We start from the raw sequence: 15,802 nt of genomic DNA, 5'->3' as shown, positions 1-15,802 counted from the left end.
GCCAATAGATCATATATAACGCCTTGAATAGCGGAATATCAGAAAAATCATCATCTTCCTTTAATTATATGTGTCGATGGATAGAAGAGATCTCGCTCTTGCACACACACATGCCTCTTACATAACGGATCTTATTTGTACGCCTAGACGTATGAGATATCACGTGACCTTATTTGTACGCCTAGACGTACATGTATGGGTCCCCTATAATGTCTAGTCTATAACTTTCAATCGCTAACAATCTATTCAGTGGTATTAGCCAAGATCCAAGTTTGTTATTTACTCCGCCTTCTTAGAAGTCTTGGTGCGGAGCTTCATCAGCACGTAAACAAAAGTGTACGAACTAACGGCAAAGACAACCACAAGGCCGGCATCACGCCAACCATAAGAATACTCCTTTAAGTTCAGGGTGCGCAGGTAATCCTCGCCCTTGGTGTAAGAGCAGACCTTGCACCCAGACGTCGCGTCAGGGTTGACGAGGTTGCTGATCATGCCCATGCCCTGCTCAAGGTAGTCTGACAGATAGTCGCCGCAAGTCGTTCCGTTGGGTGGATCAAAGCGCGCAAACTCCTTGTCGTCACAGTTGATGTCGGTGCCCCAGATGTCGAAGACCAGCATGCTCCCCATAAGGTAGTTGAAAGGGTTCGCCCAGTAGATCCAGTACCGCCAAAACTCCTGGATTTGTTGGTATGGCACCAACACACCGCAGAAAGACACGAGAATACCAATGAGGAGAGGGTTAACCAGAGATGCAAAGACCTCGTTGGGGGCGTAGGCGGCGACGAACTGGCCAATACCCGTGTAGATAAACTCGTACATGAGCATGACGAAGAAAGTTCCTCCAGCGCGCTCAGCGTTGTTCGGGAAGCCGACAGTGTAGTACCAGCAGACGAAGTAGAACACGGCACAGAGCATCAGATAGGGAATTTCCGAGACAATAAGGCCCGTCACGAAAGCAACCCACGAGTACATCTTTGACTTCTTCTCTCGCGTCTCGAAGATGTCGCGGCGGTGAATGAACAGAGGCTGGAGCTGCGCCATGACACCGGGTGCAACAAAGATGAAGTTGAAAATCGTAAATAGCTTGAGCTGAAGCTCTCCGACCGATCCGCCAATATTCCAGAATGTAAATCCGTTAAATAAAGCCGATAAGATGTGCAGAATAATCTTGTTGTTGACGTAGTCGGTGTTGCGGTACAGAGACAGATTCATGCGCTGTGTCACAAGCCTGATCTGCTCCCACATGCTCGTCGCAAACTCGTGGCCGTCATCGACAGTACCAGGAGGCTTGGCCGCAGCGTCGGAGATGATTTGATCGAGTTCCTTCGTGACAGCGTCATGTTCGGGAGACGCAAGCCAGACCTGGTTCCAATCCTTGCCCTGAGACAGATGCCCAGAGACAACATCGATCATGTGTTCAGCAGGGTTCACCTCATCGGGGCAAGGGGCACCATAGCGACCAAAGTACTCCTTGATTGTCTTGGCTTGTTCACCAATATCTCCAAAGTAAACGGTCTTGCCACCCTTGGCCAGCAGAAGCAGCGAGTCGAACTGGGCAAAGAGCTGGGCCGAAGGTTGATGAATGGTGACAAGAACAGCCTGACCAATGCCAGCGAGCTTGCGCAAGAATCTGACTGTGTTGTAAGCCGACTGGCCATCCAGACCTGAAGTGGGCTCGTCTAGGAAGATGAGAATACTAGGCTTGGATACCAGTTCGACACCAATTGTGACACGCTTGCGCTGCTCGACGCTCAGGCCGGCGCCGACTTCTCCAATGAGAGTATCTGCAAGGTCATGAAGCTCCAAGAGGTCAATGATAGTATCCACGTATTTCAGCTTCGCTGCCCGAGGCGTGTCGCGGCTTTGTCGCAGGAGGGCAGAGAACTCGAGGGCCTCACGGACGGTCGCGAAAGGTTCGTGGACATCCAGTTGCTCACAGTAACCGGCGGATCGTTGGAAAGATACTGGCAAGGGACGACCATCCACCATAATCGAACCGTGGATGGTACCTTCGGTCTTCCGTTGTGCCAAAACATCCAAGAGAGTAGTCTTTCCAGCTCCAGAGGCTCCCATCAGGGCGCCCAGCATGCCAGGCTTGACCCAGCCCTGGACATTATCCAGCAGGGTACGATCTCCAGATGGCGTCTTGACAGTGTAGGTAAGATTCTTCCAGGTGAAAACCGAGGTGTTGCGAACGAGATCCTCTTGTTCTGAGTTGCTGGCCGCATCATCGCCGGCAATGACACCGTCGTCGCGGCTGCTAATGGCCTTCTCCTTTTCTCCAACCTGTCCCTCTTCATCAGCTTGGCGGAGAGCAGCCGTAATGTGAGCATTCTCTCGAGGAATGACCAAGCTAGGGCCATCCTCAGACGATGAGTGCCACTGTGAGGTAGCCACAACAGTAAGAGCAACAAAAAGAGCCCACCACGCCCAGACAATACCAAAGTTCCTCCACAGATGAGAATGACTGTACGACAGAGAGGCCAAGTAGTCGTCACCAGTCACGAAAGACTGACCAGGCCGTGCTCCACCCACGCCGGCACAAGCCTGGTGCTCCTCGCTTGTAAAGCTAGGCCCACTAGGGACCAGGTTTGGTCCAACACATGGAATAATCTTGTTGTGGAACTCGTTCGATAAAAGCGCATCAAAGCCGTAAGCCATGGGGTTGATCCAGAAGAACCACACAAACCAGGGATGCATCTGAGGCTTCTGAATCATGTAGCCGGAGTAGATGGTGGTCGCCGAGATGAGGAAACCGGAGACCTTGGAAGCGCCATCAAAGGTACTAAAGCCAGCCCCAACAGCCCTGAATAGAGCAGTTATGCACTGAAAGAGAATCAGTCAGCCTAGGACCCTGAAATTTCTATTTGTCGGGAACTTACCATAGTAATAGCAACCAGGATAGCCCAGAAGGTGAAGAAAGCCCCAGCTGTTGAGGTCAGGCCAACCATGAAGTAAAGGATCAAGGAGAAAGTCGAGACTTGAAACAGTATGACGGGGATATCAGCCGTAACCTGTGCGATGCAAAATGCCGCAGGATGAAAGAAGGCGAACGCCTTGTGCTTGAGAAGCACGGGACGACCGGTAAAGGAGTCGGTAACTTCGGACATGGAGAGGAGAGAGTTAAAGAGGATAGCAAAGAAACAGGCACCAGACTTGAGGAACAGGCCGGCGGAGGTATCTGGAGCGTTGTAGAACAGAGAGCCGGCAATCAGGGCTTGGATAATGGTGGACGCCTGCTTGACGATGAAAGTGGCCTTGTCTCCAAGTAGAATCTGATATTGGCGTGCGACGCAAGCCTTGACCTGTTGAACGAAGCCAACCGTCATGGGACTGTTGTCCCGTAATTTCTTGTCCTTTTCTTGCCGAACGCCCTCTTTGAACAGCTTCGTTCTCTCTTTGGCAAGATCGGTTGTTGGATAGTCATATTCCGCTATCATGCGCTCGTAGATCGGGGACTTTTCGTACTCGGCTCGAAGTATATCGCCGTTTCGTGGGAACCGGTTTTCGTAGTCGGGGTGAACGTCTCGTTCACTGGGGACGGTGACACCGGTCAAGTAGTCGGCCACATTAGCACCATGTTGGCATATGAATCCCATACTCTCCATGAAAGGCCTGGCCTCCTTCATGGAACCATAGTAAACCTCCTTTCCCTCATCAAGGACGAGGACTTTGTCGAACAAATCATAGATGCCGTTGCCAGCCTGGTAAAGTGTGACGATGGAGGCAAGGCCAAGCACATCTGTCAGAGCTCGAACGGCCTTGGCCCACTCCAGCGCTCTGGATCGAGGTCAGAAATTATATGCAAAACGTTATTTCTCGTGAAAATACTCACGTGCTAGCATCCAGACCACGGGTGGAGTTGTCCCAGCAGAAAACCGAACCTCGCGTAGTCAAGGTCTCAATGATTGAGACCCGCTTTCGTTCACCGCCCGAAACACCTCGAATGAAAGCATTGCCAACCTTGGTGTCATGGGTGTGCTCGATGCCCATAGATTGAAGCAGGAAGTCTCGTGTCTCAATCCTCATCTCTTCGCTGGAGGTCACGCCGTCAGGGAGATGAAAGGGCACCTTGAGTCGGGTTGCGAAGTCCATGGTTTGTCCAACAGTAAGGGATGGAAAGAACAATTCCTCTTCCGTGTTCATCACGATCTGGCCCCTGTAGTTCTGGGCCTCCTCAGCAGACATGGATCCATAGTGAACATCGCCAGAGACAGTGGCGTATCCTCGTCGCTTATTGGCAATAATGTTGAGGAGCGTCGTGCATCCAGAGCCGGGTCGACCGAGGACGAGTAGCATCTCTCCAGGCTTGACGCAACCATGGCTGTTATCGATGATGGCCTTCAGAGGGGGTTTGTGCCGGGACTCTTGGATGAGTTTTGGGATGTTGAACTGGGAGACAACGTTTTCGTGGACAGCCGCATCGGCTGCGATGACTTCGACGTTCAGGTTTTGCCAGGTCACACCAAGCTCTCGGTCAGGGAAGCCTGACGTTTTGGCGCGTTGCTTGAAAGCGGCGATATTGGGCTTCAGCGCCCAGTCGGAATCATCGTGCTCAAGACCGTTCGTAGGAGTCGGGTCGTAGACCCTCTGGGTGTCGCTACTGTCCGAGTCCATGGTGGATGTCTGGATGATGGACCTTTGTCCGCGTGGCTAAGGATACTAGCCGCAACCACTCCTGAAATAATCGACAAACCTGCCTTTAAAAGAAAGATGGCCAAATATCAAAAAGGGTGAAAGGATGACAATGTCAAAGTTCTTTTCTGAAAACAAGTGAAAGCAAGGAGAAGCGAAGGCGAGGGTTTAATATCAATGAGATGCCCTGGACCAAGACCCATTGGGCTGTTGGAGCTATCTCCTCGCACTCTCAAAAAGCTGGCGCCGCTTAGTCATTGGCTAAGGTATAAGTTGAATGGATAAAAAGCAACCACATGAAGAGGCGACGGCAGAACAAAACGGGACCCGGGGAATCCGATTCAAGCATGAAATACACGTTCTCGCCATCAACATTTTCTCCATTTTGCTCGCAATAAGCATGTGCGTGTGGAGAGGGTGGAGAACGGAGACCGGAGATCAGGGTGGCGATCAATTCAATCTAGCCATCGATTGAGTTGCATCAGGGGTGGCGCGGTCTGATACATGGCACGTGCACACTCGCACGGTGCACATAGTAATCTTTTGTCCGCCCGAGGAGTGAGTATGATTGAATTGATCGCCACCCTGCCGGAGATCGGAAGCCAAGATAAGAGCAAAAAGCCGACGAGCTCCGGGGTATTTCTCGAGGTCAGATTCGCCGGCGGCCCGGGCACGGAGGAACTGCCATGTGGGGCTTGCGTAAAGTCGGTGTTTGTAAGGAGCGAATCCCGGGATGACAATTCAGATGCCGAGATCTGTCAAATTGCCGCAAAGTCGGCGCCGTATCCCCGGCCAGATCGGGTCCGATTCACTGGGTTGATTGAGATGCGAAAGGAGATGCCTGAAGAACCACAGCGGGTTACGATTTGAGGACTCACCCCCGCTGACTAAGCGGCAGTTTGAGGTCGGTTCTTTCAAAGACGAGAGGGTTGCTCCTTCCACAGGAAAACCGGACCAACCATCGGATGAGGAAGAATATGGGGCTTCTGGGAGACGCGAACCAAAAACGTAGAGCTGTACACAGCCCAACGCACCTGGCCCTATGAGGTTAGTCCTCCCGGGCGTAATAACATTTCATTCATTCATTCAGGAAAACCGGGGCTTGAGCGGGACTTTTCTTGTTGGACAACCGCTGAGTCAGCGGAAGTTGGAAACATGACAATTCCGCGTCACCATTCCCAGTTGAGCCCTTCATCGTCTTGAAACTCGTTTTGGAAATTGAAAGTCTTCGCGATCGGAGTTTGAGGAAAATTTGCGCCGACTTACCGATTCTGCCTGCGAACTGACACATACGTAGCTATCTCATCCGTCGCCTCCGAAAACATCAACTGTTGCGGCTATAGGCCTGTCCGTCTCCCCCTGAGACCCTTCTTGGCTGTTGTGACATAACCGAGACTGGATACCACGCAACGAGACCGCTGGAGCTTTTCGCTCTCTTCATGTCTACATGTCATCTCTGATTCAGCTCATTCTCCGCCATGGTACAAAAAAAGGGCTTGCGATGCCTGTAAAAAGAGAAAAGTACGTACCCATGCCGATCCTCGAGCTTCCCCATACGTTCTTGTGCCCATTGAAGGGATCGGGTTGGTTGCATGAAGAGATACTCCGATCAAGTTCCTCCGGTTCTAGACCCCCGCCCCCAGTATGTGTGTATGGACGCTCAACGCGGACCTCGGTATCGTTTCCACAATCGGTTCCTGAGACTTGGCAAGGGGGCGGTTGAATACATTTGGGTGTGAGATCTTAAATGATACTTTCCACCGTCACTGCAATTACCCCTATCAATGATTTTATGTGAATCCCTCAACCTTTCCTACTTGCAAAAATGTCGTCCTTCTCCCGTCTGATCCGCTTCGAATGTGAAGAGGACGATAAGCCTTACTTTGCCGATCTCGGGCTCGATTCTGATGGGTTGCCTTCTCCAGGAACAAAGCTGGGTGCATTCAAGTCGTTCGATGACCTCACCAACAAGGGCGAGGAGAAAACCGTGACTTTACGGCGGGTATGTCTCCCAACAGTCCTTGCCTCTCGAACGTCAGAGCCCAAAGGCGAGACGTTCTAACCTGCACCAACAGCTACTGGCCCCTCTTCCGCGAGAAGGTATTCCAATATATTGTGTGGGCCTCAATTATCGCAGCCATGCTGCGGAAGCAGAAGTAGGAATTCCCCTGACTTGATGTCCTCGCAGTATCTGACACACTTGGAAAACGAACAGCTCCCAATTCCGTCGTATCCTCCATTATGGACGAAGCCAGTTGCGTCTATCGCACACCCTTTTGAAAGAATTCCGGTCAATGACTTGTGCGCTAAGAGTCTCCTCGACTACGAAGTTAGTAATGGAGCTAAGCCTCCCATCACGGTAACTCAATAATTGATCACCCTTTTCGAGTTATAGGGAGAATTGGTGTTCGTCACCTCGAAAGAGTGCCGAGATGTGTCGCCAAAAGATGCTAAGAACTATATCCTGGGTTACACCATTGGGAATGACCTATCTTGTCGCTTATTCCAGCTTCCCAAAAACTCTGGAGGTCAATTTTTCTTCGCTAAGGCCTTTGACAAGTTTGCGCCTATTGGCCCGACATTGATTAGTCCGGAAGTTTTTGCCGACAATACCTCTACTTACGTCCTCACACGGGTTAACGGCGAGATCCGACAAAAAGCGGATATGCAAAAGGATATGATATTTTCCCCGGAGATCGTTCTTAGCCATATGAGCCAAGGTGGGATCATCCTCAAGATATCCGTGACCGCTAGGGAAAGATGCTTATTTGTATAGGAACCACGATTCCAGCGGGCACGGCAGTCATGACAGGCACAGCAGCGGGAGTGGGCGCATTCCTCACGCCCAAGCAATTCCTGCAACATGGCGATGTTGTAGAAGTTGAGATGCAAAAGGTCGGCACTTTGACCAATACGATAACCTTTGAGTAAGCGTTGGTAATACAGCAGTCGCTTCTTCCACTATGTGCTCCCGACCTAGTTCATAAGGGGTTACTACGCTTACTCATATCTTCCTATATATACAATCAGCTGGAAATAACTATTTACAAAATGGATCAAGTTGTAGTTGTTGTGAGGCTTTGAAGTTAAAAGGAGCTTTGGTGCTTTAACATCTTAGTTTTTATTCTAAAGGGAGTAGTTTTATTGGAGTTGCCTCACGTGACGACCACACTGCAGAATAGGCTTCCCGGCTTCGGAGGGCTTACTGAGGGGTTTTGTCGCACTGAGCGTGCTGAAAGGATCAAGGGTCAGGTAAAGAATGAGCAGCAGCAGTGTGTTGATTGATTGTTGTCTGAGGTTATTTCTTTTGTGCGGGGTACTCCATCCCGCAGAGCTACTTATAGCATACGGCTAGATTACTAACGCAGTTGTTTCATGAGGCCGTGAAGATCATGCCTACCCTGCGACAGGTTTCTTCCCTCCTGCAACTGCCTCACGGGAGTCAATTGCTCGCCTCTGCAAGTAGCTCGTCATCTCTCACGCAGTCAAGACTCGATTTTCCCTCCCTCCTTCCCTCTGTAAATAGAACCACTGCAATATACAGACACTTTGCCTCCCTACAGGGGAGCGCGGACGGGGCCCTCTCCGACACTACGGTCTAACGCGTTTACGTATAAAACCGCAGCGACAGGTGACCCGTTGCGGTCAAACCATACACGCTCTGTCCCTCTTGACTGCGTGAGGTCACCAATAAATAACTATTTTACGCAACTCATGCCGCCGTGGCCTTTACCCCATCCTCAGTCATCTCAGCGGGCATCTCCGTGCCCCAGACGGATGATGAACCCACTGGGATCTCCCCAGTAGTCGAAAATCTGCGATCCTAGAATATGCCTTCCCACACCCCACACGGCCTTGTGACCCTTCATTGCCAGCCAATCGTGTACAAGGAGCTGAGTATCGAAATCCTCCATTTCGTAAGACGTATGATGCAGGCGATTCCGCTCTCCGGGGGCCGCACGGCTGAGAAAAAGACTGTGGTGGTTTGAGAATTCCTCTCCCAGGTCCAGATGCATGAAGGTGATGACGTCTGTGTCCTTATTCGAGGGCGGCGAGAGCACGTCAGATGGAACAAAGTTGAAATTGCTCGTGTACCACTTGATTTCCTCATCCCACTTGGCAACAATGAATCCGTAGTGGCTCAGTTTATGGATTATTGCTGGCCCAGGATGACACCGCAGGAACTTGCCTGAATCAAAGAGTCAATTCGTCCCGCATATCCGAACACACGATGCAGGCAAAGAAAGTCGAACTTACCAAGTCTGTGCTTGCTGATGCTCCCGTTGAAGGGACCCAGGCTGTCAACCACTGCAGACGGGACGGACTTGCACGCCGGTCTGTTATCCTGCCCAGACAACCGTGAAATAAGAACCCGGAGGGCGTCTTGAGCGTTACTCTGCGACCGCCTCCAGGATACGGAGCGAGATCTGAGACCTCAGCTCCTTCCATGGCTGCAGCCTTGTCGAAGTCCTCTTGCGCCTGGGCAATCCAGGCCGCACCGCCAAACGCCGCAATGCCAGCTGGAGCCTTGCGAGCGACATAACAGTATGGATCTTTGCTGCAGCCGCGATAGAGGACTATGTCGTTGGAGGGCCACGCCCAGAGACCCAAACAACTCAACCAACTCAACGGACGACCTATATTGAGTGAATTGGCTTAGTAATCGCCGACCTCTCGTTGAGTTGATCAACTGAACGCTTTCGTTGAATGGATTGACGTTGAGTTGGTGTGAGGGGACGATCATGTGACTTTCATACTTTATGAATAGTCTCACTTTATGAATATTGTGTAAATAGCTTAAGTCAGAGTTTTCCTTAGGAATCTCTTTCCCTCCTCGTAAACAATCATTTTACCCAAGTCACACTCGACCTCGTTCGTGCTCTTGTCCCGTCACAGTTGGCCTAATTGACGAGATATTCGCAACATGCCCCACCAGCTATTCCCACCCTTTCTCCTCTTCTGCCAGCTCTCTCGCTCGGCCGAGAAGTGACGCCATTGACTCTCTTGCGCCCGCCTCGCTTCTGGCGCTGCTCTCGACCTCGATTTGCGTGGGAACGAACAGAGGATCCAGGTCGTCGATTATCTTGGCTTGTAGCCACGAACGCAGCACTAGACACATCCCGATTATATCGACTTCGAGGCGGCTGCGCAGGGGGGTCACCAATCGACCTGCGGCAGAAAAGAGCCTCTCGCACTCGGCTGACATCGGCTGGATCGTGAGGAAATCAAGAGCCATTCGAGAGAGGCGGGGATATTGAGCTCGGTTATCCTGCCAATATGCGATGGGGTCTCGAATATCGGTGTCTGTTGGAAGCCAGCTTTGTTGCCACGCCTCGTACTCGTCCCTCGGGGACTCAGGAGTCGCAGAAGACCTCATCCTCGCTGGCGTGGTCGTAGGCGTCGATAACCGGCTTGATGGCTGGTATCGTGACTGTTCGCAGTATTCCTCGAAGGCATTTTGGTACTTCCTTCGCCGTTTAGCAACGGGCTCATTTCCTGGGCTCAATACCACCTCGAGGTTGCGATATTCGGTCTCCCATACCTCCTGAACCATCTCTTTCGCAGTTGCGATCCAATCCGGATGTTTTCCCCAGTGTTCTTCGAACCAACCCCATCGATACGCAGGGTGGAGAGCCAACGCCACGTAATATATTGGTGTCTCGTCGAGAATTGTGTAGTATTTGTTGAGCTTCTGCCACCCTAGGTTGATGTTGATCCTGAAGTGTTCGGGATCAGGATAATCCGCCGCGACTGCCTTGTACTCCTCCAGTTTTGCCATTAGGAATTCGAAGCCTTGGATGACATCCCAGATATTTCCGTACGAGCCGACCCACCCTCTCTTCCGTTTGCGTTGAATACCGTCTCCCTCAAGGGTTTTGACGGTGACCTCATAGAATCCAAGAATCGTGGCGAGGTGTTCGAGGACGTCCCAGTCCTTGTCTGAAAGCTGGTTTTCGGATAGGCAAATTCGCGGTTGAACAGCCGACCTCCTCATCAGGCCCGTCCTTTTTGACTTATTGTCCTGCTCCCAAGCTTGTTTGTGTTTAAGAATCATCACATCGAGGTAAGGACGGAGTTTGATCGCGCGGCGGATCATGTAGAGCTGGGACAGCCATCTGGTATCGTTATCGACGACGATGTTCAGAGGCTTCCTCGCTCGAACTCTCGGATCGATAGATTGGTCCATATCAGCCTGCTGAACACCTCGAAGAAGGTAAGTCAGCACATCAGATCTGTCGATGTCAACAACGAGGTTGTGGAGCTTCCCGACTGGCCCTCTCCTCCTCCAAAGATCGTGTTCAGTTTCAGATAACGCTGCTGCGCCGGAAAGCTGATTCTCAAATGCCTCTGCATTGGAGCCAAAAAGCAATGCTTTGGCAGAGAGGTTGAGTATGTGGCCAAAGCATCGACCTCTGCGCTTGCGTCCAACGAAGCCCAACTCTCCTCCGATCACAGCCATTGCTGAATCGTTGTTTTCGGCGTTATCAAGCGTGAAATACCCGATCTTATTCTTTATACCATATGAATCGATAATCTCGAGGACTTCTGCTGCAATATTGGTGCCAGAATGGCGAGTAGAGACCTCGGGTACTCCAAGGACGATTTTGCGGGGCTTGTTTTTCTCGTCTTGGAAGAAGCACATAATCCCATATAACGCGTGCCGATTTCCGGACCTCCAGCCATCAAAGGAGACGTGAATTAGGCCGGGAGAGCTCTGAAGGACCTCCATAACCTTCGTCTTGTGCTGTTCGTATGATGCCACGATTTTCCTGCGAATAGAGGTTGCGGAAAGATTAGCGTCAGAGAGCTTCACGCAAGGGTTCAGATATGCGAAAATCTTCCTGAGCTTGTCGTGTTCTGCTGTTTCGAACGAGAGGTTGGCCTCCACGATCCATTCCATTAGAAGTCGTTTGAAAAACTTCTTGTCGAAGTTCTTAATGAAGCCATTCGCAATTGCTTGTTCTCTGGGCTTATTGGTATCAAGCTTCATCAGCTCGGCGATGGTTGACTGTCCCTTGGCCTTCCGGCCCTCTGCTCTTAGCTGCGAGGCTGATTTCGTCTTCCCTTCAGGCGCACAAATCCTGTGATCGTCATAGAGGTGGTTTAGGGTATTTTGGATGCCCGTTGATGTGAAAGTCTTTGGCTTAAGAGTGTTCTTGCGGATGCAAATTTTGCAAACCCACTTCCTGTCGTTGCCTTTCTGGATATCGTACCCATACTCCCAGGCCCAGGAATTAGTATCTCTAACCCTTTGAGACCACGTGAAGCCGGGGAAATGGCGCCAAAGAGATTCTTCATATTGCCGCTCTTTGGTAGTGGAATCTGGCGAGGTGGACTTAGAACGTCGTGCTGGCGAGAATGGCGTGAAAGCTGTAGAAGGCGCTGGAGACGACCTAAAATTTCCATTATCGTCAACAGCAGTGATGGCGTCAGAGTCTGGTAAAATACTCATCCTGAGCTAGTTACGCAATGCAATCGGTGTAGCTGTTGAAATCTATGTGGAAGTCAGAAGCAGAATTGAGGGCAGAACAGAGGCTAAAAGGAGGTGGCGGCCAGGGAAATTAGGTGATCTGCCATACGTACAAGCCACACATAGCCTTAGTTACGGGTCGCTGTTAGGATTTATACCAATCCGCAGTTACAGTCACTAATAGTGGCTAGTAGACCCACTTTATATCAACGAAATCAACGAGATCCATCAATTTCAAGGTGATATTGAGTTGGGCAGCTTACTAATAAAGTCCTCCATTGAGTTGGTTGAGTTGGCCGTTGATCAACGAGTTGATCAACTCGTTGATTACGTTGAGTTGTTTGGGTCTCTGAGGATGTGAAGGGTGTCGTTGCGAAGTGGTCCCAGCATGCTCTGTACCGGGTACATATGTTGTCGAATTGCGCAGTGATGCTGGGTGTGATTGTTAAAATCAAGGTTATTATTGTTATTGTCATGGTGAGAGCTCCCTAGGGGTTTATATCCCATGCGATTCCATCTAGGACTTTGTGATGTGACCCTGAAGTGAGGGGGAAGCTCCCAATTATTCCAACAGTACATGTCATCTCGGTGGTGTTGTTTGATGGGAAATATCAAGGAGGGGGTGCATGTGGCACCATCCGCGATTCGGCGAAACGATGGCTCTAGGACTGTGACGCAACTGCGCGGACCGAGCCCCGATTGCGATAGGACTGACTGAGAGACCGACTCTTGCTTCTGTTGGGCCAACTCGGCATCAAACCCTGAAATTAGCACTCGAGTCCCTCTTTAGGGACCATGGAGGAGCCGAAGCAAGCCAAAACTGGGTACTACCAAATTGACCAACATGATCAATCTCCAAAACTCTCTCCTGTAAAAAATTTTCTTGCCAGCCACTGTCAGTGCGTTGCTAGACCAAGGGGGCTTCTACAGGCCATGACGGCCGGTAACTGGCTCCGAGCTATATCAACTTCCTCACTGTTGCCGTTCACTGGTGAGTGGGGAAACAGTGGGGCGGCAGGACGGGAGGCTGATCCCTGTGGAATTAATTGTCCGACAATATGTCATCAGCTTCGCCCGCTCCGTTACTATCGGAGCCTTCTGATGAGCTCTTGGGGCCTGCCCGGCGAGGCTAAATATTCGCTCTGGCTCGGAGGACACAGCCGGAACTGAAAAGAGATCAATTGCCATCCGCGATGGCTCGGAGGACACAGCCGGAACGGAGAAGCCAATATTGAATCGGGTCATCCACTAAACAATCCCCTGGATCGGTTGTGGCCACCCACTCTGCATACTCATCGCGCATGGCGGACGGCGAAGGCGCAGGTTGAGTACTGGGCTTCCTGACTGGGGTCATAAAGTCATCCAGGTCCGTTGTCTTCCTTGCAACAGTCGGTTGCTGTTGAAATGAGAAGATGCTAATTGCTTAATTCATATCTCAAAGTGAAGTAGGGGAACCACTATTTATGTACAGGCACGATTTCTTGTAGAATGTTCCTCCTTCTTCCACACCTTGCCACCGACTTGGTCGCCTCACACTTGTGATCTCCAACAGTTTTGCTGCCTTTGTTTGCTGGAAGTTCTATTTGTCTCTGCCTAAGGCGGGCACGGGCCCTTGGGGAAATTTTACAGAGGATCCGTTGGATTCCACTTATGAGAATATACTCAGTCGTTGAACAATGTCTCAACAACTCCGAAATGCCGCAGGCCCAAATCAGTTTATTATTCTCGGCCACGGACGTTCTCTTTAGTAAACGATCTACAAGGATTATGGCATTTTCTGAGCTATCCTCAAGGTGGCTACTCTCCACTCAAGATCATGGCCTAAATCGGTAACGCAACCAATAGTGTTACGCCACCGATGTGACAAGAATTGGTCCAGACCAGAGTCGGCGCTAAAATATGATAGACCCCATTTCCAGCGACTCAGCTCACCACGGAAAAAGACATGTCATTGGGGATGACACTCGAGAACGTCCATTTGCATCTATAGTTAGTCCCAGACCAGTGTGGGCCTCCTGATCTGAAGCCTTCTTTAGATGGTAGGCGGATTGACCTCGCTTTAAGCTGCGGTTCTTTTGCTCTATTAGGGGAATGCAAGCCGCTGACATTGCAGAGCGTCCTAACCCCGGAAGGCAACGAGAGTGCAATGAGGGACAAGCTGATGGTACTTGACAGGATGGGCAGGCAACCATGTCACCAGTGGTTTCGATCGGGCAGGATATCCGTTCACTCATCGAGTCCGATGCAGGCGGCGCCTTTCTACAGGGGTCAGGGAAGAGCGTATCCATATCCGGAGATACACAAACAGACAAAAGGAAGGTGGAGGTTCGCCTGGGTGCAAGCTACGTACCTCTTCGACTGGTTCACATTTTCGAGCACGGTCCATCCACAGGCCCTTGGCCATGCCCAAATCCATCGGCAAGTTGTTGCACCGTCTCTTGTTCTTCCTATGCAAACTGCGCACTGCCGCATGTGTTGAGCTGCTGTTGAACTGCAGTCACATAAGGCTGGTTTTCTTAAAGTGCCCGAGTTCGCAGCAGTGTAGTCGCCCTTAAAGTATTGGAGGCCTGCTTTGTGCTGCTGCGGGAATGAGGACGGAGGACATTGCTTAATGCCTCGGTATTTGTTGGCCGACTTCAGCGGTAAAGCAAGATGCCCTAAGAACTCAGATCTCATCCAGTCCCCGAGGCGATGCTACAGGCTGCCGAAGATCTGTCAACGCTGCCTGAACCGAGACTCAGGGTTGTAGGAGGCCCACGCTCACCTGCCCCTGAACATTCGCTCTCTCTCCCTCGCATCCTACTATCTCCACATGTCTCACAACACGATACCATCAACTTTCGAGTTGTTACCTCTGCTCACCCTCCTCGCCCCTTCTCCTTCTCTCTCTTTTTTCTTCTCTCTCTTTTTCTTCTCCTCCATTATTTACCTTCTTCCTCTTCTTCCTTTCTCCGCAGTGTGTTCACCCGCTCTGGTGCCTTCCACACGCCGCTGGCCGCAGCAGCAGGCTTCGTCCTTGCCCGCCATATTAGTGGCCCAGCACTGCCCTGCTTTGGGTCTGGTGTCGTCCACTGCTGCTCCGTCGCTAGTCGCCAAACCGCCAGTGCGCAACCAAGGCCAGCTCCAACCATCTACAAACTACAGACCGCACGCCCCAATCACCTCAGATCGAGTCAATAGCATCAACACGGGAGAACATTGTCAAGGCAAGGCTCAGTTAACCAACTAGTTCATTCCGGCATAAGTTTTCTTCCTCTAGCCCACGACCACCCGACACCAAGAACCCGCAACGCCAAACGTCCGCAAACATCGACCTTCTTGCCAGCCCCCAACGTGCGAGAGGATTATAACCCGGTGCCGTGGGTTTCGCTCCACTCGCCTATCTCTCCGTCTTGAACCGACTTGAGCGCCACGTCCTTTAGCCCCGATCCTTAGGCCAGTTTCACGATTTGCCGCCGCCTTAAGTAGTTTGCGCTACACTTTTTCTGGTCTGTGATCCAGCGGGCCAACACCGATCCCCCGGCACGCTTTTGTGGCGGTGGATTTGGCGCTCCCCCAGCCAGCCTTGAAAGCCAGCAAGTAAGCCGCACTCATTTGATCTGCATGCGTCTGTCCACCCAAGCCCAAGTCCCAGGCCGCCTCCCTGTCGGTCTCCCGCTTTAGTGCTGTCACGAATCATCTTTCCTATCAACCTTC

The 15,802-nt window shown here is 51.3% G+C and overlaps 3 protein-coding genes across 3 annotated transcripts; 1 reads left to right on the top strand and 2 right to left on the bottom strand.

The window, feature by feature from the left end:
• Window positions 1-279: 279 nt before the first annotated feature.
• Window positions 280-4,617, bottom strand: MRS44_018000 (uncharacterized protein; the record flags this gene model as incomplete). The annotated part of the gene is made up of 3 exons (XM_065616205.1): window positions 280-2,826; window positions 2,883-3,780; window positions 3,836-4,617. The coding sequence occupies 3 exons, from the start codon at window positions 4,615-4,617 to the stop codon at window positions 280-282; spliced, it is 4,227 nt and encodes a 1,408-aa protein (XP_065472277.1).
• Window positions 4,618-6,460: 1,843 nt separating this feature from the next.
• Window positions 6,461-7,566, top strand: MRS44_017999 (uncharacterized protein; the record flags this gene model as incomplete). The annotated part of the gene is made up of 4 exons (XM_065616204.1): window positions 6,461-6,637; window positions 6,851-6,964; window positions 7,031-7,355; window positions 7,412-7,566. 4 exons carry the CDS (start codon window positions 6,461-6,463, stop codon window positions 7,564-7,566), a joined length of 771 nt encoding a protein of 256 aa, XP_065472276.1.
• An 818-nt stretch (window positions 7,567-8,384) lies between these two features.
• MRS44_017998 (uncharacterized protein) lies at window positions 8,385-12,088 on the bottom strand (the record flags this gene model as incomplete). The annotated part of the gene is made up of 3 exons (XM_065616203.1): window positions 8,385-8,819; window positions 8,893-9,193; window positions 9,582-12,088. 3 exons carry the CDS (start codon window positions 12,086-12,088, stop codon window positions 8,385-8,387), a joined length of 3,243 nt encoding a protein of 1,080 aa, XP_065472275.1.
• Between the last annotated feature and the right edge of the window lie 3,714 nt (window positions 12,089-15,802).

Source organism: Fusarium solani, assembly GCF_023522795.1.
Source record: "Fusarium solani strain SB1 chromosome Unknown bctg00000015, whole genome shotgun sequence".
Lineage (NCBI taxonomy): Eukaryota > Fungi > Ascomycota > Sordariomycetes > Hypocreales > Nectriaceae > Fusarium > Fusarium solani.
This window is presented reverse-complemented; position numbering and strand designations above follow the sequence as displayed.